The sequence below is a fragment of the Hirundo rustica genome, chromosome 7 (assembly GCF_015227805.2).
Source record: "Hirundo rustica isolate bHirRus1 chromosome 7, bHirRus1.pri.v3, whole genome shotgun sequence".
NCBI lineage: Eukaryota > Metazoa > Chordata > Aves > Passeriformes > Hirundinidae > Hirundo > Hirundo rustica.
In genome coordinates this window covers 2,017,750-2,041,627 of record NC_053456.1, presented here as the reverse complement: position 1 = coordinate 2,041,627, position 23,878 = coordinate 2,017,750, and the positions used below count along the sequence as shown (strand labels likewise).

Below are 23,878 nucleotides of genomic sequence, written 5' to 3'. Positions count from 1 at the left end.
GAGGAGTGTAGGGAGAGATTTCCAGGTTTGTTCATCGGGGAAGATTGGGAGAGGAAATGGGTTTGCTGCTGTTATCATCTCTGGGGGCTGTAAAGAGAGAAAAGAATCAGCTCAAAAATGTGAATTTTATTGTCTGTTACTGGTCAAGCAAAGCATTAGAAGATGGTAGTGGTGTAAATTTCTGGAGTGGAATGAAAACCCAGGTCTCACCAAAATGTTCAAGTGGCCTCTCATTAACCCAATTCTGCATTCTGCAGCTCCCTCCTTTAAAATGGAATGGAATTATAGAAAAGCTGAGTTATTGTCAAATAATGTTGTTCTACTGTTACTCTGGTCCTGGTTCCTGACGACTTTTAAGGGTTTTTCCCTGTCCCTGGCATTAAAAGGTTTCATTTTTTCTTGCCTGGAGTGGTTGCCACCAGCTGCTCTCCATCCTTGCCTGGCTGTTTTGCCTCATCATGCTGACACGGGGGCACTTCCCGAGGCAGCTCCCGAGACTTTGCACTCTCTTGGCGTGGAGCAAAGGTCTGGGATCGCCTTGAGAATTCACTTCCCTGTCCCACTGAGCGCAGGACACAATCCCTGGGGCAGGAACCCCTTGGTTCCCACCTTGGCTGGGATTTCCAGCGCTCCCAAAGCCTCCCGTGGTGCTCCTGCGTTAATCAGAGCCCGAGCTTGTAATTCCACTCAGCTCCAAGCTGAGTTTCACCCCCCCAAAAAATACAAATGCAACAGAACAAATGAGTCCAAGCCCTGAAGAAAGGTTCCAGCATCAAGAGCCAGCTTGGTTCTCGTCCCTGCAGGAGCAGGGATAGGGATATTACCCCACCTGGGGACTCGGGACGGCGGAGATCCTGGGAGCCATCGAATCACAAAGCCTCCGGCGACACTTTTGTCCTTATCTAAAAGATAAAAGGGGATTCCGTGTAGGCCAAGGCTGGAAAGTTGGGAAATGTTCCGTTCTCTGCTGCCTGGTGCTTGGGGAATACACAGAATTATTTCTTGAATATCCCTGGTAAAGCCTGGAGAATGTCTTCTTCTTTAAGGCGAAGTCTCAGGTTGTGTTATCTTCGTGTTATTCCCTAAAACTCTGCATAAACCTGCACTGAGCCTCTTGCCTGAGCAGCGCAGGGCTGTGAGGATCCAGAGAGGGGAATTCCCATCCAGGAGGATGGGAGTGTTCTTTCCGTGAAACTCATGTGAAATGTTGAGTGTTTGGGGTTAATAATCATTGTTTGAAATAAAAATGAGTTGCCAGCCTGCATCCAGCTCTATAACAAAGCTGGGAAGGGGAATTCTGGGGTTTCTCCTCTGTTAGTTTTGGAGATGGAGCTGGTGAAAGCCCCTGTACACTGAATTTTCAAGAGCGGTTCAGCTGAGGAAGATGTCTAGAACAACCTCTGGTGTTCGTATTTCAATTTGTAGCTTGTTTTTTCCCTTTGTTTTGAAGTGTTTTAATTGCCAAATCTATTTTCTGTGTCTGTGCCAGCAGTTCAGAACAGCAATTCCTCAGAAACAGCTCCTGAGAGAAAAAAATCCTGTGAATCCCCACAATTAGCTGGTTATTGCCTAAGCTTTTAATTGTAATTTAACCACACGGACCAAGTTTTGTTATTCCAGCTCTTGTTTTCTTCTTCCACAGATAATATCTTTAGTTCCCAGGTAATTTTCAGGGTGTGTGTGGTGGAATTCGTTCTTTTAGGAACTGCGTCACGGGGTGATGGGTTTGATTGCAGGTTTTTATTTATTTACCTTTTCCTTGCTGTTAACGAGTGGTTCACAGGGTAGAAAATCTGGGTTTGAGTGTTGAGCGTTCAACACCCAAATCCTGCTAAGAAAGCAACATCCATAAATAATGGGATGGATGGAAATGAGTGAAAATATCTGGGAATAAAAGCTCTGTACAGCTGATAAGGGAAATAAAGGGAACCTCAATAACCAAAACAAAGAAAGATGATCAGTGGTCTCAAATATTAACATTATAAAGTAGGAGAAACTCTGGGGTTAGAAGTTAAGAAGTGTCAAAAAAAATAGGCAGATTTGGCAAAAAAAAAAAAAAAAAAAGGCTGTAATTCCTTCCCTGGAATGGGAATTCTTCCTGGTGAAATGCACAGAACAGAAACAGTAAAATCTAATTAAACAGGGACGAGCAGAACACCAATCACTGAGGCTGAGGAGAGGAATTTGTTTTAATGGAGCCGAGAAAATCGGGAATGGGACACGGCACTGGGAAACAAAACCCCCAAAAGAAGGGGTTCAAGGGGCTTTGATTTCATCATCTCAGTGCCAACTGTTGAAATCACAGATGAAACCAAACAGCCTGGATTTGCTTCTCAAAATTACTTTTTATATCCTAGAATCACAAAATCAGAAGAACTGTTGGACTCCGGGGTCAGAAGAGTATCTGACAATGTTTTGGGGCTGCTTGTGTCTGAGGAAAAAAAATCTCTTGTTAAACTGGGATCACCCCTAGACAGGATGGCAAGAGCCTTCTCTTCTGATTATAAAGCAAATTTAAATATCCCGTGGATTTGGGGTTGATAGAAACATCCAGAGGGACTTTTCTGTTCTTGGGAGAGATGGAATCACTGTTCCTTAAATTTCCAGCTCCTTTTTCCCATACTTATTTCTAAATAATAACTTATTTTCCCTTGTTACTATTGTGGGGAGAGGAAAGTGATTTTTTATTTTTTTTTTTGCTATTCAGGTAAGAACTGAGAAGAATAAGGAAAATTCTTTGGAAGATTGGTCCAAATTGCTTGGACACAGCTTGGGGTTTTCTGGTGTTGTTTTGCCTCTTAAAATTTGAGTTTGCCAACAATTGAGAGTCTTCCAGTTAACCAGGCCCTTTACCTGCCATGCAGCTTTCTAGAATTTTATATTGATAAAAGCCAGGGAGTTTGTAGAAAATAACAACAAATTCATGTAGAAAGATGAGTCTTATTAAAGATATTATTACAGAGAAAAAAACCTGAATTAATTCTGTGGGATTTCCCACACATATTTAGCTCTCACCATCTGAAAATGGAACCGGTGGGCAGCTCCAGCCCTTGCCAGAGGGAGGAGTGGGGATTATTGGAGGAAATGCTGCTTTTTAATTGAATTTTTAGCTCCCCAAATTCGTGGTTGAGTGTTTTCCTTCATTTGCAATGCATCTGCCACAGCTGCGAGTGGGGAGAGACGAGAGCAAGCGAGAAAATCCTGAATTCCTGCACTCGTGTGCTGTTGTCTTGACAGTTTTCTGCTCAGACACTGCTCTGCTTTCTGCCGACAGCTGAGCACATCCCAACACTTTCCTCCCAGTCATTTGCAACCCAGCAGTGCTGGGAAAATGCAGAAATCACAGGAGGTGGGCAGGGAGAAGAGCCAAGACTGAAATTCGGACAGGTATTAAACTCTAAAAATTGCATTTTAAAAAGCCTAATTTTATTACATTTTAAAAAGCTTAATTTTATTTAATTTTAAAAAGCCAAATTTTATGGAGTTCTGTTTTTCTATAAATAGTTGAGGGTTTTTTGCCCTTCCCCCAAAATTTCAGGGGCCAAAATTCCAGCTTTGTTGTAAGTGAAAAACTCCCTGTGATCACGGAGCGTGGTGCCCGGGAGTTGTGGGCAGGCAGGTGAATATTCCCCAGCAGAGCACATTCCATGGGCATGGAGTGCTGCACACAAGGGCAGTTCAGGATTTTAACTGCTTCTGACGGGGAAATTTCATTTATTGGCCCATTTTTGGTGATCGCTGGGCTGTCTCGGGGCACTGCAGGATCTCGATTAGGAGAACAGGTGACAGCAGTTTGTGCTCAACAGCCAAATTATGGTTTCTTTGGAATTGGAAGCAGTGCAATAAAGGAGATAGCAGATAAAGATCTTAAATGTTTTCCATTCCAGAAAGAAAAGGGGGGAATGTAATCGCCAAAATGTGTAACTCCTGGTTCCGTGTGTGCGGGTAAGGGATGGAATAGGGAATTACAGCAAGAGCTCAGTGTCTGGGGCCTCTGTGGACTCTGAGGTTGTGTTTTCCATCAGCAATTTCACTGGGAAGTGAAGGCTCTGGAGATCGCTAATTGAACGATCTCCCCACTAATGCGAACTCGGAGGTTTTATCTCTAATTTGTGATTAATTCCGATTTCACCCCGGCGTGGCTGGGTGACCCCGTGGTGGCTGAGGTGTCACAACCCCTTTGAGCTGGAGTAGTAATTTAAAACATCTGAGTGATGTGCTGAGCTTCCACACCCTCCTGATCCCAGGGTGAACTCTGTGCACTCACACCGGGCTTTTTGGGAGGAACCTGCAGATTCCTGCTGCCTGAGCTGCTGCGTTTTCACCGGGAGAGGATGGAGGTGGTGAGAGTTGAGTGAGGAGTTCCTTGAGTGACGAGGGAGAGAAAAGGGAGATTCCAACAAGGGTTTCCAAACCTTGAAAAGTTCAAAATTAGAAAAGCAGCCAAGAAAATATCCAATTTAAGCAAAGCTGGCTGTGGTTTACAAGGACTGGAGGGACAAGACACAGAGGGCAAGGATGGATCGGATTTTGGGAAGGAATTCCTAGCTGGGCTGGAATTCCCAGAGAAGCTGTGGCTGTCCCTGGATCCTGGTAGTGTCCAAGGCCAGGTTGGAGCAGCCTGGGACATGGCAGGAGTGGCACTGGGTGGGCTTCAAGGTCATTTCCAACCCAAACCATTCTAGGATTGTCTGGAAAGCAAGAAGTGAGAAAGTGGAATTTCCCCCATTTATTTGTGCTCAGCTCTAAAAACGTTTCAGGTGTGGATGTGTAACGAGCAGGTTCTGCATTTTCCCTTTTCTCAGTGTTTCATACCCCTGTTTTAGGGTCTGGGTTTTTTCCCCACAAATTCCAGCACTGTGTTTTTGAGACTATTTAAATACTGGGATGTGTAATGGAGAGTTTCTCATGGGGAAAAGGGTTGTAAAATAGCACTTGAAATATTCTTCTCTAATTAATACACTCTAAGTGCAATCCTTTTGGAAAATGCATCTGTGGTTAGGAGGAGCGATTCTGAGATATTAATGATGAATATCTGCCACTCTGATTTCTTTATTTTAAGTGAATCTTCTCGAACACAGACTGATTCCGTAACACCCATTTATTTTATTGTCTTTGCTGAAGAACACCCGTGGAGCAATGCTTTAAAAAAAGGAGCACGGCTGAAATCCACACAGGAAAATGAACCTGCTCTGCAAAGAAAGCAGAAGTAAAAATGCTCATAAATAAAATCAGTAATAATTTTTAAAATGTATATGCTGTTTATTTGTTCCCAAACCATTTCTTTGACCCTCTAAGAGAACAAATCTGCTTTTTCTGCATTCTGGATATTTCTCCCTTTCACTGCATTGCAGAATTCACTTTTCTCAACAAGTGGCAGAAGAACCTTTGGCAGATTCTGAGCTGGAGCTGGGTTTGCCCCGGGCCTTTATGGCTTTTGGTCTGACTCCATCTTTTTTCATTTTGATTATTAAGGACTGTTGTTTACCGAGTTCACACATGCTTGGGTTCCCTGGATCCAAAATATTTTTGTGGAACTGGGAATTAAAGTTGGGGTTTCCTTTTGGTGTTCAACTCCTGTTTGTATTTCTCATCCAGAACCTCCCGAGTGTCATCATAGAGCTTGGGAGTGGTCACAGGAAACCCTTGGGTGGTGGTTTTGGGTTTTTTTCACATATAATCACAGATTTTTGTTGAAAATCTGTGATTTTATGTAAATTAATTGCTGTTATAACCCTTCTCCAAGAACTTCAAGGGAAGTACAAGTGCACAATTCCATAATCTCCAGTGGGATGTGGCACAGAGTGTCTGGAGCATCTCAGGGCAGATCCATTCCTGGTTTTCACACACTCCAGTCTGGATTCCCCAGCCCCTTTTTCCGTGTGCTGGGTGTCCTGTGGCTGGTTGGGCTGAGCCTGGTGCTGGGTGCCCTGGAGGTGCCTCCCAGTGATGCCCTGGGAAGGTGACCTGGAACAGAGACTGGGCAGAGCTGGAGAATAAAATAGATAATTATTGAAAGGCCTTTAAGGTACACCTTGGGCAGGACAAGAGCCTGGCCAGGGCTGCACCCAAGGTGGACCCAAAATGATCAAAAAATGGACCCAAAATGGTGACAAAATGGATCCAAAATGTTCACAAAATAGACACAAAATGGTCACAAAATGGCGGCCTGGTCACGAGGTCCCACACTTTGATAAGTTTTTTTCCATTTGCACGTTGGGGTTTCATTGTCCAGTTCCAGCTCCAGGTTCTGCAGTCCCATCCTCCTTGTTCCTCCCTCCAGCCACCGCTGTTGGTGCTTTTGGGCTGAACACTTGTCCCAGGTGTCCTTGGTGTGCAGCAGGAGCAGGATTTGTTTTGTGTGGCTGGGGTGTGCAGAGAGCTGAGTGACACCAAGTGTGAGCTCAGAGCTGCGCCTGGGCAGCACAGAACGTGGAACACAGGGAAGATGGAGCTGAAGGGATCCCCAGCAGGCAGCACCCCGTTAATATTCCTGCTTTTCCCGTTCCAGGGGGATTGGGCCCATCGTCATCGATAGCCATCGCTGGCTCCAGCCAAGCTGCCATCACCAAGACCACGTCTGTGCTCCAGGACGGTGTCATTGTCACCACCGCAGCCGGGACCGCTCTGCAGCAGGGCCAGCTGCCCATGGGGGGCGAGTTCCCCTTCGTTGGCCACGAACACTCGCTCCACTTCCCGCAGAACAGCTCTTCAAACAACAATCTGCCGCATCCTCTGAATCAAAACCTCCTCAACTCCCTGCCTCTCTCTCTGCCGGTGAATCAGCAACATCTCCTGAACCAGAATCTCCTAAACATCCTCCAGCCTTCAGCGGGAGAAGGCAAGTCTGAGGTCAACCTCAACCCTTTGGGTTTCCTGAACCCGAACGTCAATGCTGCTTTAGCGTTCCTCTCCGGCGACGTGGACGGGCAGGTTCTGCAGCCCGTGCACTTCCAGCTGCTGGCAGCCCTGCTCCAGAACCAGGCCCAGGCAGCCGCCATGCTCCCCGTGCCATCCTTCAACGTGACCATCTCCGAGCTGCTGCAGCAGCAGAACGCCCCCGCGCCCCAGGTCGCGCAGCTGCCGGCGCCCCCCGAGCCCCTGCCCGACGGCAGCAGGGTGGAGAGCCTCCTGTCCAACCCCATCCCCACCTTCGCGGGCGCCGACCCCGCTTCCAACCCGCTGCTCCTGCCCGCCGCCTCCGGCGCCTCGGCGCTCGTGGCCCTCAACCCGCAGCTGGTGGGCGGCGTCCTGAGCTCGGGCGGCCACCCCGAGGTGGCCATAGCCACGTCCTCGCAGGCCACGGCCACCACCACCACCACCACGTCGTCGGCGGTGGCCGCGCTGTCGGTGTCGGCGCTGGGCGGGGGCACGGCCGTGGTGTCCATGGCTGAGACGCTGCTGAACATCTCCGGCGCCGCCGGGAGCGCGCCCGCGCCGGCCAAGGTCAACAACAGCTCCGTGGTGCCGCAGCTCCTGAACCCTCTGCTGGGGACTGGGCTGCTTGGTAGGTGCCGTTTCCTGAAGGAAATAAAACCTGAGAGGGTTTGGGGAGAGAGAATCGCAGGTTCTGAGTTTATCTCCCTTTTATTTTTAATTTGGTGTTGTCGCAGGGTGTGCGTTGGGAAGACGTTGATCGATCTTGTAAGAAGTTTAAACCGCGTTCTACTTTCACTCCTTAATGTTTAGCATTGATCTTGGGAGTTATTAATTCTGCCACCTAGACTTACTAAATCCACCTGAAAAGTTGCGTGAGCAGTTGGATTTATCTCATTGTGGAAGGAGCAGCAGCTCAGGAGCATCCCTGGGTCAGGTGGGAGTGCCTGTGGCAGCGCAGAGTTAGCGTAGCTGTGCTGGAGATGACAAAAACCAGCATCCCAAAACAAGTGATGAGAAACCTCATAAATACAAACTTTTTCCCTCCTGGGTGATGATTTTGTGGTTATTTTTACCAAAAACATGTAATAGGGTAGGTGCTCCTCTGTTTGTAATCTACTCCTGGTGGGAATTAAATAATAATTAAATTATGCCTCACCCTGACCTAGATGGCCATGGTGATCTCAACCTACTTGGCATTTTCCGTACAAAGTACATCTAACAGTGACTTCTCAAATGGAAATTTTGAGGAAAACACAAGATTGTCATTTTAAACAAGAAACAAAACCAGAAAATGGATGTATTTTAAGCTTTATTATTTCATAAAGTCAGGTTCCACAGTGCGTTTTGTTGGTTTTTTTTTTTAAGAGCTAAAGCGTTCATGCAAAGTAAAATTTTCATGTAATAGAAAACATTAATTCAGCTTTTACTCTAGAAGGTAAAAAAAAAAAGAGTTGTTTGGAGCGTTGTGTGGCATGGGCGAGCCAAAAAACCTTTTCTCCTTCACAGTTGGTGAAAAACTCATTTTTGTGGGGGTTTAAATGATTGTCTCTTTCTCCCTTCCTCATCCCCCTCACCACCCCAGCACTGTTTAAGTGAGATTCCAAGGCCTGGAATTCCACAGAAGCTCCTCCTGCCATCCCTGGCTGTTCCAGGAGTCCTGTCAGGAGAGGTGACACAAAAGTGGAGGAATAAAGAGCAGGAGAGCCCCGTTCCTGGAGGATGGAGGGGAGCAGGGTTGTTCTCCTGAGGTTTTCGTGAAATTGGAGTGCAGGGAATTGCTGAGTGGTGTTTGCCTGTGCTTGCCTTGCAGGGGAAATGTCATCTCTGAACACTACTCTGAACAACCATCAGCTCAGCCATCTCCAGTCGCTCCTCAACAACAATCAGATGTTCCCTTCAAATCAGCAGCAGCAGCAGCAGCAGCAGCAGCAACAGCAGCAGCACCTCCTCCAGGGCTACCAGAACCTGCAGGGCTTTCAAGGCCAGCCCCAAATTCCTGGCCCAGCCAACAACCCAAACCCCATGGCGTGTCTGTTCCAGAATTTCCAGGTAGAAAACAGAATTAAATCACTGTTCAAGCAATGTGTGAATATTAAATCAATGTTCGGCTCTCAGGAGGTAAAATTCCGTCCTCCAGAGCTTGGGTTTCTTTGCTGATTAAGACAATATCATTTATATAATTACATGTACACTGTATGCAATGTATTGTTTCAGTAGCTGAAACCAGGATTTTGCAAATCAGGAACATTTGCTATTGAAATTTTGACTCATCTTCTCCTTAGGATTTGGGTTTAGTTGCTTTGGAAAGAGTTATGCTGCATGTATTGAAAAAAGTTCCTCTATTATGCTGACAGTCACTGCAGAATGTGAACAAAACTCTTCTCCATCACAGGGAAATGATCCTAATTTTTAGTTTAGCCCGTTCTGATAATTCAGCGGTGAGAAATAAATGCTGATAGCACTTTGCAGTAATTAGAAACTTAATAAGTTGTTATAAGTGACTGTGTGCACCGGTCCTCTTGTATTCCCACTGAAATGGGACGGAGGAGCTGTGATGGGGATTGTGCAGCCTGGAAAAAGAGGGATTAGAGTGAGTAAACACTGACAAATTGGGCAAAAAATGAGACTTCCCTGCTCTCCACATAACACAAGTGTTCTTAAAGCTGGTTGGGTATCGACAGAGCAAAAATAGGTGACAGAGCCAGGGTGCAGATGGGGATTTGTTGTTCCTCAGCATTGGGGTGAGGAGGGGAATGCAGAGAGGCCAGGCAGTGCTTTCACCCTTCCAGGAGGAAAAAGGAGCTGTGGAGAAGTTTCCCTGGAAAATCTCAGTTCTCTGCCTCTCTTGTAGGAATCTTGGTCTCTCTAGCCCAGGATTTTTTCGTGTCACATTCCCAGTTTTAAAAATAGTCACAGTAAGCAGTTAAAGGGCTTTTGGAGTATTTTCCCTCTGGTTTTTGCAGTTTTTGTTGGAGTGCTCTCGTTGACATCGTGTTCCCTGCCTGTGGATGTGACAAGGAATAGGAAAAAGCTCAGGTGGTTGAATGTGGAGGTGCCACTTTGCCGTGGCAGGGGCTGGCTTAGAGCACAGGGATGTGGGATATTGAGGACTGGAGTCCATGAGGTCCCACGGGAAGGGCACACAGCAAAGGGGAAAACAGGAACGTGGAGCAATTCCAAAAGCAGAGATGGAATTCAGGAATTCATCAGGGAGCACACAAGAACAGAAGCGATGTTGGGGTCTGGGAAGGAAAGAACCGGAATAGTTGAGAGCAGAACTCAAAGGTTGTGGAGTTGAGGTCTCTCCTCCTCTGAGATGCGCAGACTCCACCTGGATGTGATCCTTTGCTCCAGCAGGAGGCTGGATTAGATCAGCTCAGCTGGAGAAGCCTGGAGAAGAGAAGGTTCCCTTGTGGCAACTTCCAGTGTCTGGAGAGACAGGACAAGGAGGGATGGGTGAGGGGTGGGCTCAAACTGAAAGAGAGGAAATTTAGGTGGGATATTGGGAAGGAATTTCTGGCTGGGAGGATGGGGAGGCCCTGGAATGGAATTCTCAGAGAAGCTGTGGCTGCCCCTGGATCCCTGGAAGTGTCCAAGGCCAGGTTGGACAGTGGGACAATGGAAGGTGTCCCTGCCCATGGCAGGGGTGGCACTGGGTGGGCTTTGAGGTCCCTTCCCACCCAAACCATGCTGTGTCTCTGTATCAGAAATAATCCACCTTGGTGAGGTTGTTTAGGCCTTGAGAGGAAGCTGACACAAAGTCTGAGGCAGTGGTTTTGTCTTCCTCAAAATCAGGCTTTTAATTCTCCCTCTAGCCTGTTCAGTGGGAAAATTCATCCCTAGTGTATAACCAAAAGAAATGTGCTGAAATTGAATGACCACAGAGTTTACCTGCTGAGATCCAGCTTGGGTTAGAACAGCAACTCCCATCCTCTCCTCTCTTTTCCCCAGGTGAGGATGCAGGAAGACGCCGCCGTCCTCAACAAAAGGATGATCGCCCAGATGGGAATGGCGCCGGTTCCCGAGGGCTCCAACGCCCTCCTTCCTCCCTTCCAGGAGCCCCCCTGCGACCTGCAGCAGAGACCCGACCCGTCCCTGGGCCAGCAGGCCAAGGACAACCCCAACGCCAACGCCGCGGGCGACGCCTCGGTGGACGCCATCTACAAGGCGGTGGTGGACGCCGCCAGCAAGGGCGTGCCGGTGGTGATCACCACGGCCGGCTCCAGCTCCGCGCAGCCGAGCCCCATCCCCGCCCTGAGTGCCATGAGTGCCTTCACAGCCTCCATCGGGGACCCCCTGAACCTGTCCGGCGCCGTCGGCGCCGTCGTCCGCGGCGCCGAGCACGAGGGGCGAGGCCGCGGCGGCCGCGGCGCGCGGGGCCCCAAGGGCTCGGAGCACGGCAAGGGTTCCGCCGAGGGGGACGGCTACGAGTATTACAAATCGGCCGCTTGCAACACGCCCAAAAAGCAGTGGGAAGGGGAGCGGAGCCCCGCGGGGGAGATCAACAGGTGGAAGTGCGAGGAGTTCCTGGAGCGCTCGGCCCACGTCCACGGCAGCCCGTGCCACGAGAGGCCCAACAACGTCTCGGCGCTGCCGCTGCCGCAGGGGGAGCAGCACCAGGCCCTGCTGGCGCAGCGGAACTGTCAGAGCGAGAAAACGCTGGAGGAGAATTTCAGGTATAACAATTACAAAAGAACTATGATGAGTTTCAAGGAAAGGCTGGAGAACACTGTGGAACGATGTGCACACATCAACGGGAACCGCCCGCAGCCCAACAGGGCCTTCGGGGAGTTGCTCAACGCTTCCAAACAAGAGCTGATCCTGGAAGAGCAATCCCCCAGCTCCTCCAATAGCTTGGAGAGTTCCTTAGCGAAAGACTACATCCATTACAATGGAGACTTTAATGCCAAAAGCATTAACGGGTGCGTGCCCAGCCCCTCGGATGCTAAGAGCATCAGCAGCGAGGAGGACCTGCGGAACCCCGAGTCGCCCTCGTCCCACGAGCTCATCCACTACAGGCCGAGGACGTTTAACGTGGGCGACTTGGTCTGGGGCCAGATCAAAGGACTCGCTTCCTGGCCTGGCAAACTTGGCAGAGAAGAGGAGGTTCACAATTCATGCCAACAGAACGCTGAGGAGGGGAAGGTATATTTATATCTCTGTGCACATCTCTCTCTCTCTGTCTCTCTCTTACCCCCACCGGCAGGCAAATCAAAATTTTGTCTTCTTTGTTTTGTCTCTTCTTTTAGCAGCACAAATGGCTTTTTTGTTTTGTTTTGTTTTGTTTTTTCCATAGCCGTAGCTTGTAGAGCTGAATTTCCCCTTAATTTCCCGCCAGGGCCGTGAGACAGGTTAGATTTGGGGTTTTTTGGTGGTAACGTGGTGGTTTATGTGGTGTGTTCAGACAAATCCCTGGCTGCGTCCAAAGCATCCGATACGGAAATACCTGAAAGTGTTGAAGCTGCAAAAAGGAGAAGTGGTCTAATCAGATCGAGGAATCTTTAATGAGTGAAATCTTGCTGATTGACACACACTTCTCACAGGAAATGCACACGCATTTCCAACTCTAAAGGAGGTTCTGATCATCATTCAGTAATAAGGAAAGGGTTCCAATTTGCTCTTTCATACTAAAATTCCTTTTTTTTGTGTCAACAAATCCTGTGCTTGTTGGGGAATGTGCAGGAAATGCAGTTATCAAGGGGTTATTGGTTGTTTTATTATGGAAAATATTCCCAAATCTGGTCTCCACTGCTTGTGTAACATTTTATCTTTGTAGTTCTTGCAAAATGCTGCGCATCTTCCCCCTATAAATATTTTCAAGTGCCATTTTACAAAATTCAAATGTAGAAAATGCACGAGCAGGAAGGGGAGATTTAAGGAAATAGGTGTTTGTCAGTGACACAAAGAAATCAAATCCCTTAAAACCGAGGAGAGTGGGTTGGCCCAAAGTGTTCCTTTCCCCAAAATTCAGCCAAGAGCAGATACCCAGAGGAGAGAAGGGACAAGAGGCTCATCCCGTCCCGCCCCTGCCATGGGCAGGGACAGCTCCCGTTATCCCAATGTCCAACCTGGCCTTGGGCACTTCCAGGGATCCAGGGACAGCCCCAGCTTCTCTGGGAATCTGCCAGTCCCTCCCCGCTGGAGCTGTGAATCCCGGATGCTGCTGAGCCCCTGTGGTTTTTCACCCCCTGAGCAGAACTTCATTCTCCCTTGGCAGGTGGGAGTGCTGAATATCCCAGAGCTTTTCCAGGATATAATCCAGCCCAAACCAGGCCCATCCCTTAGGAAGCTCAAATCCCTGAGTTAAAAGCCAGGTTAGGAAGAGGAGGCACAGGAGATCACAAACTTTTAGGGATGAGACAGAACCGTAAGAATTCCGTGTTCAGCGTCCCTGCCTGTGTGAGTCAGGAGCACAGGAGCAGCATTCCCATTCCCAGCTTGTGTGGGTGAACTGCAGGATCTGTGTGTCCAAATCTCTGGGAATCTTTAGCAGAATTGAAGGTTTATTTATTTTAGAACTTCTGTAAGGAGGGGAATTTTCTTACCTGCAGTTCCACGTTTCCTCCCTGATCTGTGGATGGCAGAATGAGATTCGGTTTTGTGCAAACCTCCTTTGCTGTGGTGGGGTTTCTGTGCCTTGTCTGGGAACTGTGGGGTGTTCGATCCACCCGTTTTATTGGATACACAAAAACCAGGGAAGCAGATCCTTGGATTGCTCACAGCAAGGTGGAGACCGGTCCAAGTGCTCCATGAGGAATTCCCACATCGTGGATCACCTCTGGCATCGGATCACCTTGGATTCATCATTTCAAATTTAAAAATGAAAGAAACGCGTTTAGTTCCTTCATCAAGAAGTGCGGGGTGCCGTTCCAGAGGGCAGGGTGCGAGGTGGGATACACCCACCTGAGGGAAAAACCCACCTCAAACCAGAAGAAACCAGCTGGAAATCCACAGAGAAACACCCTTGAAAATCACAGAGAAATATCCTAATGTTCTTCAGGAATTCTGCACCAGCCCGTGGTGGGAGTGACCTGCAGCGCTTGGGAAAATTCCTTTTCCTCTGGAGCTTCCTTGAAAACATCTCTTAGACCTTTGTGTAACCAAATGTGACCCTCCTGTGTTGTATTAATTTGCTGTTGGGATTTGTACCTTCTCTGGTCTTTTGGTTGTTCATTATTTGATTTTTGTTTCCATTTAAAGACTTTGGGCATTCAGGTATTTAATGGAACAATGGATCTGTTTGGAGGATCCAGGCAGGAGAAGGGGGAATGTTGCACTTCCTTCCCTTGGAAATGAGAGGAGCCCAAGGAAGCGCAGCAGAAATTTCTGGGAAGAAAAGGAGCAAGCCTGAGTCTAATCCCAGACCAGAGGAGTTGTAGCTCATTAAGCAATTAATCTGATTATTACCCACCTTGGTTATTATTCATCACCGAAACAGGACCAGAGCAAGCAAAGGTTTTGTGGGAGCTTTTCACGGTGAATTTTAACAGGTCAAATCCTGCTCTCAGTGGGATTTTCCAGGGGTTAAACTGGGCTGGTTAAACTGGGCTGGTTAAACTGGGCTGGTCAAAATGGGCTGGTTAAACTGGGCTGGTTGAATGGGGCTGGTTAAACTGGGCTGATTAAACTGGACTGGTTAAACTGGACTGGTTAAACTGGGCTGGTTAAACTGGACTGGTTAAAATGGGCTGGTTAAATGGAACTTGTTAAAGTGGACTGGTTAAATGGGGCTGGTTAAACTGGACTGATTAAACTGGGCTGGTTAAAATGTCCTGGTTAAATGGTGCTGGTTAAACTGGACTGGTTAAACTGGGCTGGTTAAACTGGGCTTTTCTGGTTCTGCAGGTAAACCAGGGAGGATTCCTCCCATCCGTGTGTGTGATTTGGTGTTCACTGGCCTGGTGTTGATATTGATGATTATTAATTGTTATTTCTGTTGGAGTTGCTTTCCATGCCTGGTTTTGTAGCAGTTTGATGCTTCTCCCCAAAAAACCCAAGTGGGGTTTTTTTTGTGTATAACCATCACAAAATGCCAACAATGAAGATTTTTTTTGTCACTTTAAGGGGTCCTTTGTTTCCCAACCATGGTATTAATTCTGGATAACATTATTTCCATCGAATTTTGCAATTTCTGTCCTGCCAGCCCTTGGCAGTTTGTTCCTTAGATACACATTTCTGTCATGGATGGGGATAATTTCTTTTTTCTCATGTTTGTCCTTAGGAAAGCTCCCCAGGTTCTCAATTTCTTCTGAATTTGTATTCTTCCAAAATCCAGGGAGGGTAGGGGTTCTTGGAAGCATTTGCATCAAAAGTGAGCAGGTTTTAAGGGAAAAAACGCTACAATTTGTGGCATAATTGAATTTATTTAATGAAAACTGAAATCTCAGCACACCAAGTGCAGATTTCTCCATTAATGACTCCTGGATCAGCACATTCCCAATTTCTTTAGCACAGGTGTGACTTCCAAGACACTGAAATTTGGTCTAAATGTGTAAATTTGGGCTTTAATTTGGGAGATTTGGGCAACTGCTCACTCATTACCTCCACCTTGTCGTGTCCCAATGTCAGATCCGTGGTGAATATAAATTATTTAGGAATTGGAAGGCTGAGTTTGGAGGGAATTTTCCTTCCCGCTTTGTTTCCAGCTCGGGTACAGGCACACAGTCAATAAACTTGTATTTATGTAAAATGTCAAGTAAGATGTAGCAAAGAAACAGGAATTGAAGCGTTTCTTTTCTTTGGGTTGATGCGTTCTAAATACCTGATTTTGTTGTTTTTACCAGCAGGAATGACTGAGCCAGATCAAAATAATAAGAGTGAAGTGGCTTCATGTTTTGAGATGCAAATGATGAAATGATGGAGATGTTATAATTAATTTTCTGCTTTTATTGTTTACGCTGGGACTCACTGGTGCCCACACAGTGGTTGAAATTGTTTAAATTTAAAACATTCGAGATTGAAGTTCCCGGTTCTCTCGAGCACGTGCCCAACTTCATCCCTGATCGCTAAAGAAAAAAAAAAGCAGAAAAAAAAAAGTTAAAATTACTGATTTTAAGGCAAATAAATGAGCTGGATAAAGATTCCTGGATTGAGAAGGCAATGAAGGATTTCCCTGTGGAAAAGGAATGAATTTGGCCGTGCCCTGAGTCTGACAGAGACCTGGAATTCCTCAGCCGGGAGCTGGTGGTGGTGAAAACCCTGGTGTAAAAACGGGATCACCCATCTCAGGCACTCAGAATTCCAGGTGTGCATCCCAGGTGTAAAATCCACGTGAGTGCAGGGTGGGAGGCTCCACCAGCACTGCCAAGAAAAGCCTTTCAAAGATTCTTCTTCTTTAAAAGATTCTTCTCCTCGGTTTTGTCACGGGTTTGCGTTCCTCTTGCTGCCGGTGAGGATGAACGTGGGAGGGGTGGGGATCTCCAGGAGTTCTTCCTGCCCTGCTGGAGGGAGGTTCCAGCGCAGGAAAGGTGGGATTTGGTGCTCTGGGTAACGAGGTTTGGTGTCCATCCCTTCCCCAGGTGGAGCCGGAGAAGCTGAAGACACTAACGGAGGGGCTGGAGGCGTTCAGCCGCGCCAGGAAAAGGAACAGGAAGTGAGTCCGTCCTGCTTTTCCCACAAAATTCCGATCTTTCCCCATCTCTGCTGCCCTTTTGGGGCAGCTCAGCCAAGCTGAGGGCTTCATTCCTTGGAGTTCCTCCTGTTGGTTCTGGGAACTGATGCATTTCGGATGCATCTCCCCTGTAAAATATCCCACTCGTGGAAGTTTCTGGAAGGATTCCTAAGCTGCAGCAAAAACGTCGTTCCATCCAAACCGTCCCGACCAAACCAGGCTTTTTAACCAGGCCTGACCTCCTGCTGAGCACAGGTTTATTCTGAGAAATTCCCTTTATCCCCACTGCTGAGAAGCTCTGTGGGATTTATGGGGTCTCACCTGGTGTCAGCTGCTGGGGTCCCCCAACTTCCACCATTTAGTGACAAATACTGGCCTAGAAAAATGGGGAAACAGCAAATATTGGGACTTGAAACATCAGGATGGGCAAAAAGAGGAAAATTACTGAATTTTGAGGGGGAAATAAACTCCTCTGGACATGTTTAAAAGGATGACAGAGTAGGGATTGTGCTGTGATTGAGTTTGGTCTGTGATGGTGCTTCTTTACTGTCACAGGGAAAATGTATTCTTAAATCTGTGAGAGTTTAAACTGAACTCTGAGCAACCACAGGCTGAAAGGGATTAAATAATTCCCTCTCCTTTTTAGGGGTGAGCTTTGCTTTTATTTCTGTGTCCCATGGGGCCAAGGAGAAGGAATTTTTATACCAAGGAGACAGTGGTGGTGGCTGGTTTTTTCCCAAGTTTTCTTCCAGCATCATCCTCAAAATACTTTCCTGGATTTTAAGGGAATATAGAAGGGCTTTTGGTGACTTCCCAGTTATTTATTCACGTCCCTGACGTGAAATCAGTGACTCAAGGACAGCAGGAGCAGATTTAAAGTGGTTAAAGCTGACATAAACCACTGCTTTACAGCCCTTACAGAGGATCTTCTTCATATTTCAGCTTATTTCCTAGCTCAAATCATTTCCTGGTTTCCCCATGTCCTGCTCTAGATTTATCTGGCAAGGTTCATGGGTTTCTTTCTGGTTTGTGATGTGGTATTGGAGTTTTATCCAGGGTGTTTTTAAACATTTTATGTTAAATGCAATTGCTGCATGCAGAGTCCTCATCACACGGGCCCAGGGTTGGGTCAGCGGATCAGGGTGGGTGCCCAGCTCCTGGAAATGACCTTCACATTCCAGAACTCCCTCAATTCCTTGTGTCTCAGTCCCATCTCAGCCATCCTGATCCTCCTGGAGCCACGTCCCAGGCCATGGCACAGATTCCTCAGCTGATCCAGCTGTGCTGGAGCTTTCCCTCATCCAGCTGTGCTCTCCTGGATCCTTTCCCTTCCCAGCCTCTCCCCTGATCCAGCTGTGCTCTCCTGGATCCTTCCCAGCCCCTCCCCTGATCCAGCTGTGCTCTCCTGGATCCTTTCCCTTCCCAGCCCCTCCCCTGATCCAGCTGTGCTCTCCTGGATCCTTTCCCTTCCCAGCCCCTCCCCTGATCCAGCTGTGCTCTCCCCAGGCTCTGTTTTTATCCCTGCTCCTCTGAGCACGAGCCTTCCCGGTCCTGCTGCCCACAGACTATCTTCCAGGGGTCCCCCCCACGCCAGGGGCTCCCTCTCCTGGGCTCCCCTGCTCCTCTGGCCGTTTCCCAGATTTCTCTTTAGGCGGGAATGTGCCATCCCAGCAGAGCTGCTCGGTTATTTCAGGCTGAAGTCACGCCTGTCCCTCCTGTTGGGCACGGGCAGGGTTGGACAGGAGCACAGGAAGGGGAGAACTGAAGCTCCCACTGCCTTCCCGACCTCCAGGGCTGCTTTAAATTGGACATTGGGCGAAATCCTTCCCTGGCAGGGCGGTGGGGCCCTGGCACAGGGTGCCCAGAGAAACCGGGATGTCCCTGGATCCCTGGCAGTGTCTCGGGTCAGGCTGGATGGGGTTTGGAGCAGCCTGGGACAGTGGGAGGTGTCCCTGCCATGGCAGGGGTGGCACTGGATGGGCTCTGAGGTCTCTTCCAGCCCAACCCATTCCAGGATTCTGTGTTTAAAAGGAAAAGGTTTTTATTGGAGGTGTCTGGGAGGGACAGGCCTGGTGTCCAGCAGGGGACAAGGTGCTTCCTTACCTGTCTGTGCCATCACCTTCCCTCATGGCAGACATTCTTCCTTCTCCTCCTCCTCCTCCTGCCACCTCCTCATCTCCAAAGCAGGACCTGTCACCATGTCCAGGTGGGAGAAGTCCTTCAGGGACAGAGAGACTCCATGGAATTGTCCCTGTGAGCTGAAATGTGCTTGGAGCTGCCCCATGGCCTGGGGAAGGAAACCTTCACCCCACCTCTCCCTCAGCCTGTGGGGTGCTGCCATTCCAGCATTCCCATTCCAAACTGGGAATATTAATTAATCCAGTTTATCCAAAGTTAGAGGGATATTTAACTTCTGTAATCCCAACACAAACCTTTACTTCCCACAATATTGTTACAGGTCTGATCCTCCTCCTTGTGCTCCCAACCTGGGAGGCTCCAGGGTCAGAGCATTCCCAATGAATTCGTGTGTTTGCTATTCACTCTTTCAAAGTTTTCTTAAGAATTTACTTAATTTTCTTGTCCTTAAGAATTACTGATGCCTTTCATCTTTTCTCCCTAGAAGTGGAAAGCTAAATAACCATTTAGAAGCTGCTATACACGAGGCCATGAGTGAACTAGACAAAATGTCTGGGAATGTAAGTTCCTTTTCCTTGGGAATATTCTCCTTTTCCATGTTTCTGCATGTGCCCATTGGAGGGGGGCTTGCTTTGGGCGGCTCTCTAACAAATCCCAGGGTTATTCCTTGAAACAATCAGGAATTTTCAGTAATTCCCCTGCATTAAAAACTGTTTGCTGATGGTTCTGAAAAATGGGAGAAGTTGTAGGATTTTAGGCGCGTCGCGAATTTCGTTACCTTTGACAAAAGAGATTTCCACATCCAGCCCGGTAACGCCCGGATGAGTTCCAGTCCTGCCCGTGTTCCGTGGGGTTCCTCCGGTTAGTGACACAAAACCAGGCTCGTTTGTCTCTCAGCTGTGGGGTAGCAAAGTATTGAAACCACATTTGAGAGCATCTTTGGAGTGCAAAACCCTCCGAGTTCGGTTTTTCCCATGAGAAATGAAAGATGCTGTTAGGAAAGGTAAGTTAAAAAAAAAGAGAATATTTCTAATATCACGCCCAAGAGTGGTTTTTGCACATTAATTACACAGTAACTGTGTAACTCCGGCATCTTTCCAGTAACGAGTTTGGTTTATAAAATAGCCTCGTTTTTATTTCTAAAACACGGCCGTGATTTCATTGCAGCCCACCTAAAAATAAAACCCAAATCTATCACAGCTCATGTAACCTCCCACATCTTCTATTTGGTCATTAATTATTCAAATTATTGATTATAAAATGTTTGAACGCAGGAAAAAGGGGTTTTTTGCTGATATTCAGTGCTCAGGACTGAAGATGTGCAGGTCTGGAAGTTACAGGAATACTTTGGGGAGGTTCTGGAGCATAAAAAGGGAAATTATTTATATTTATTTATAGATTTGAAGAACAGGAGGCTTAGAGCTGATTTCAGACCCAACAAGAAATATTTAAAAAGTTTTTCAGTAGCTTTTAAGTAACAACCCAACCGAATCTTTTTGTTGAAACCGTATTTGACAAAGTGAGATTTGAGTTTTGATTTAAAACAACGCTGTTGTGTTTCCCTCCTTTGGAAGGACGAGGAAAGCAGGAGCTGCCTGTTGGTCTGTAACTGAGAAATTTGGGATGGGTGTTCGGGCTGTTCCACCCTGCTGCCACCTCTTCCCACCCATAAATCCAGGAATATCGAAATCTGCCTGCTCTGGGCGTTGGGAGCAGCAGGAAATGCCGTGGTTGGATTTGCTGCTCTGCTTCTCCTCTCACCCAAACTGAGGCACCTGCAGTGCCTTGACTGAGCCTTTAATTCTGTGGGCACAGAATTTGGGATGGGGGCTGATTTCCACGAGGATGATCATTCCTGCAGGGAATCTGCAGCTCATTTTAGTGACTCGCAGCTTGTGCAGCTCCCAGCCAGTGTGAGGTGGGAAAGGTGCAGCGGGATCGGCAGCTCCGAGGGGAATTCTGGCAGGAGGCAGCGCAGGCAGGGAATGTCGGCGGCTGGAGGGCTGGGGAAGGAGCCCAGGGAGCTGCTGAGGGGTTGGATCCTCTGCTGGGAGCTGCAGCTGCTGCCGACAGATGGTGGTGGAATTCCACACCAGCTCAGCCTTCCTGCTCCTCCTCTCTCTCCCGCTGGATCTCCCTGAGCAGCCAGCGATGCCAAACTCTGGCTCTCAAATCCACGCGGCATTCGCTCGGAACTGAAGGTTTCCTTTTCAACACAAAGTTTCCTGAGCATCCCTCATTCCTTAGTAACAGCCCTGAGCTGGATTTCTCTGGTTTTCCCTGTTACCAGCATTTTCTCACCATCTTCTTCCCACGTTTTATCACTCTGGGCACTACAGTGTACGAAAGCTTGTCGCTCAATTTGCCATCCCTGCAGTTTGGGATCAGTCCCTGATTGGGGGGTTTCGGTCCCTGATGATGTGCTTGTTTCCCAGCCACTGCAGCTGCTGCCTCTCTCCAAGGTTTGGGATGCACATGTTAGGGAATCCACCTTCTCCTGCCAGTCTCTCCGAGTTGTTGGATTCCCTCTGTTCAGTGGAGCTGTGAAATGCTAAGAGCTGCTCCCTGACAGCCCCTCGAGCCCTCCTGCAGCTCCCTGGTGCCTCTGAGCGCCGTCCTTTGCTAACTTGTGGATGTACTTCCTTCCAGGTCCACCAAATCCCGCAGGGAGACAGACAAGTGAAGCCTCCAAAACTCAAGAGGAGGAAGATCTCTAGATAACATTGAATGTCTTTGTTACTGGTCCAGTCCTTATCACAGTGAACGTGCACACGAGTCTATCTGTAGGTATCGATCCAGACGTGGGGTCTGTCTGTCAATATTTCTGTGGAGACAGCTCGCTGCCGTCGCGGGGCACCACCAGGAGCAGCGGGGCCACATTTTGGGATGATTAGGAGGGATAGAGGTTGCTGGATAAGCCAATCAGAAATCTTGAAAGGTTGCAGTAACAATGTCAGATGATTACTGATTTTTTTTTTTTTTCTATAATACTAAAAAAAAAAAATTGTGATTATAAGAAATAGTCCAAATGTTTCTGAGAAATTTTCATTGTGTACATAGATAATACAGAATTTCATGGTGATATCTGAACTGTAAATATTGTACAATATTGTCATGTACAAGCGTACCTAATGCACACTTTATCTTTTATTGTACAAAAAATAGTGTACAAAATTCTTTGGTTTCTATTGAGTACACATACAAGAGACTACCAGTGTAAAGTGATAAATAAAAATACAGCCTAAATGCTTTTATATGATAATGTAAAAGATGCTGTTTTTGTATTTAACAGCAGAGAGAAGGCATGATTTATGTAATACCTTAGTGATGACATCCACTTCACGCCACTGAGTGTTCATTGCTCTGTCTGTCTGGAATGAACCTTGCCTGCAAGTGCTGTACTCCAGCTCAGGCCTCTAGGAGAGCGCAGCCTGGCAGATTCCCGACGGGATGTGGGATCCCAGCTCTGATTAAGAACTCCAAGGCTGCAGCCCCTCGGTTGCGTTTTTATTTGCTTAGCTTTGAACGTAGAACGCTGTAGGTTTGGTTAAAAAAAGGACAAAAAAGAGGAGAGTAGAGGGACAGTTGGAGTCAACCATTTCTGTAGAAGTTTCATAGCCACCTGAGGAACTAAAGAGTCGATATCCCCGTAACGTTGAGCCCCTCCAACCACCCCCTAGATTAATTAGCGTCAGTTATTAACGTCATTAACACGGTGTTTCCTCGGAAGGGGGCAGAGGCCCTGCTCTCAGCAGTGATCAGGATTGATTGCTATTGATTACCTTGGGTTTGGCAGAAGGATGAAAGGGCAACGCTCCGCAGCGTCCGGGAAAAGCAATCCCAGGGTCCGTCTCGCAGTGTTAAAACAGGAAAAAAAATAAGTTAAGGGTGGCTTACAAAACTATTAGCAGCAGTAATTTTTATCAGTATTATGTAACATATCAGATTTATTTTATTTAAAAAGAATTATTTATACCATTAACAGATTCTTATATATATTAATGTGGCTGAAATGCGCAGGTTAAATCTATTAACCAAAATTATTTATGTTATATTAAGTGAGAAATGTGAAACATATGTAGAAAAAGAAAAAAAATTAATACACTACAGATTTAAAAGTCTAAAGCTATGAGCCATTATAAAATTAACGAACGGAAGTGTAGCACAACATTCTTTCCACTTGATTTCATTTTTCTTTTTCACACGGACGGTGGCGACGGTGACGGAAGCCGTGGCGCGCCCTGTCCGCGAGGCTCCTCCGGATAACTGCAGCTCACCGTTCCCGGTCCCGGGTGGAGCTTCACCTCCCACCCCCGGCTCCGGGGCCACCGCTTACCTCAGATTTCCCTTTTCCCCGATCCCTCCCGTGGCTCCCCGGCTCAGGGCTGGCAGCAATCGGCGCCCCGGGCAGCCGAGGATCCCGAGGATCCCGAGGATCGCGGCTCCTTCTCCTCTTGCCCGAGCGCCGCTCGTGCGTGGCCCGGCACGGCCTTGGGGCTGCCGCTGTCCCCGGGGCCGGGCGGTGCCCGGCACGGAGCCCCTTCCACGGGCAGCTTCGTTTGTCTCCGTCCTCCACGCGGAGCCCTTCCCGGGGGCCGCCGGTTGCCGTTTTTCCGTGGCCGTGTGCCCGGTGGCCCTTGGCTCTTCCCCATCCCGACCCGCGCGCGTGGGCGAGCGCTGGAGCCCCTCTCCCTCGGGATCTCCTTTGCCTCCTCCCTCTGCTTCGCGTCCCAGAGCTGAGTTTGTGTCTCCTTTGGCCCTTAGGTTTGTGCTCCCTCCCCGCTGTTTTACTTTTCGTCCCTAAGATTTTGTAAAGTATTCTCGTGCACTTGATTTCCTCGGTTAATAATGGCATTGATGTGGGTGCTAGGAGTAGTTTGTTTCAGTCCATACCGATTTTTTTTTTTTTTTTCTCTCTCTTTTAGAGTTTTTATGGTTTTGTGTAAGCAGTTAATGTAAATATTGTGAGCATTACAGGTCATGCAGTGTTGTAACATTTTAAGAAATGTTGCACCGACTTTACGATTAAAAAACTGGTCACTCATACTTGAATTTTGCCCATAGAGCCATTTCTTTCTCTTTGCATTAAAGCATAGTCTACTTTTTTGATGGAGGCCCAACCCTTCTTTCTACCTTATTATTTTTTGTTTAATAAATCTCTATTTTTTCTAATAGAAGACTTAAAAAAAAATGAAAATTAAAAAAAAAATACTTTTTGCCTACTTTCTAATTTAAGAGAGAATTCCTATATTT

General features: G+C 47.6%; 1 protein-coding gene across 3 annotated transcripts in view; it reads left to right on the top strand.

The window, feature by feature from the left end:
* The window catches only part of MBD5 (methyl-CpG binding domain protein 5), a 109,458-nt gene extending 86,663 nt beyond the window's left edge, over positions 1-22,795 (top strand). For all 3 annotated transcript variants that reach the window (XM_040069532.1, XM_040069531.1, XM_040069530.1), the window contains 6 exons: positions 6,512-7,507; positions 8,690-8,928; positions 10,831-12,024; positions 16,398-16,471; positions 19,110-19,185; positions 21,275-22,795. In XM_040069532.1, coding sequence (XP_039925466.1) covers positions 6,512-7,507; positions 8,690-8,928; positions 10,831-12,024; positions 16,398-16,471; positions 19,110-19,185; positions 21,275-21,346 — 2,651 coding nt within the window. In that variant the 3' untranslated portion in view covers positions 21,347-22,795. The remainder of the gene's footprint in view (positions 1-6,511; positions 7,508-8,689; positions 8,929-10,830; positions 12,025-16,397; positions 16,472-19,109; positions 19,186-21,274) is intronic.
* The last annotated feature ends 1,083 nt before the right edge of the window (positions 22,796-23,878 follow it).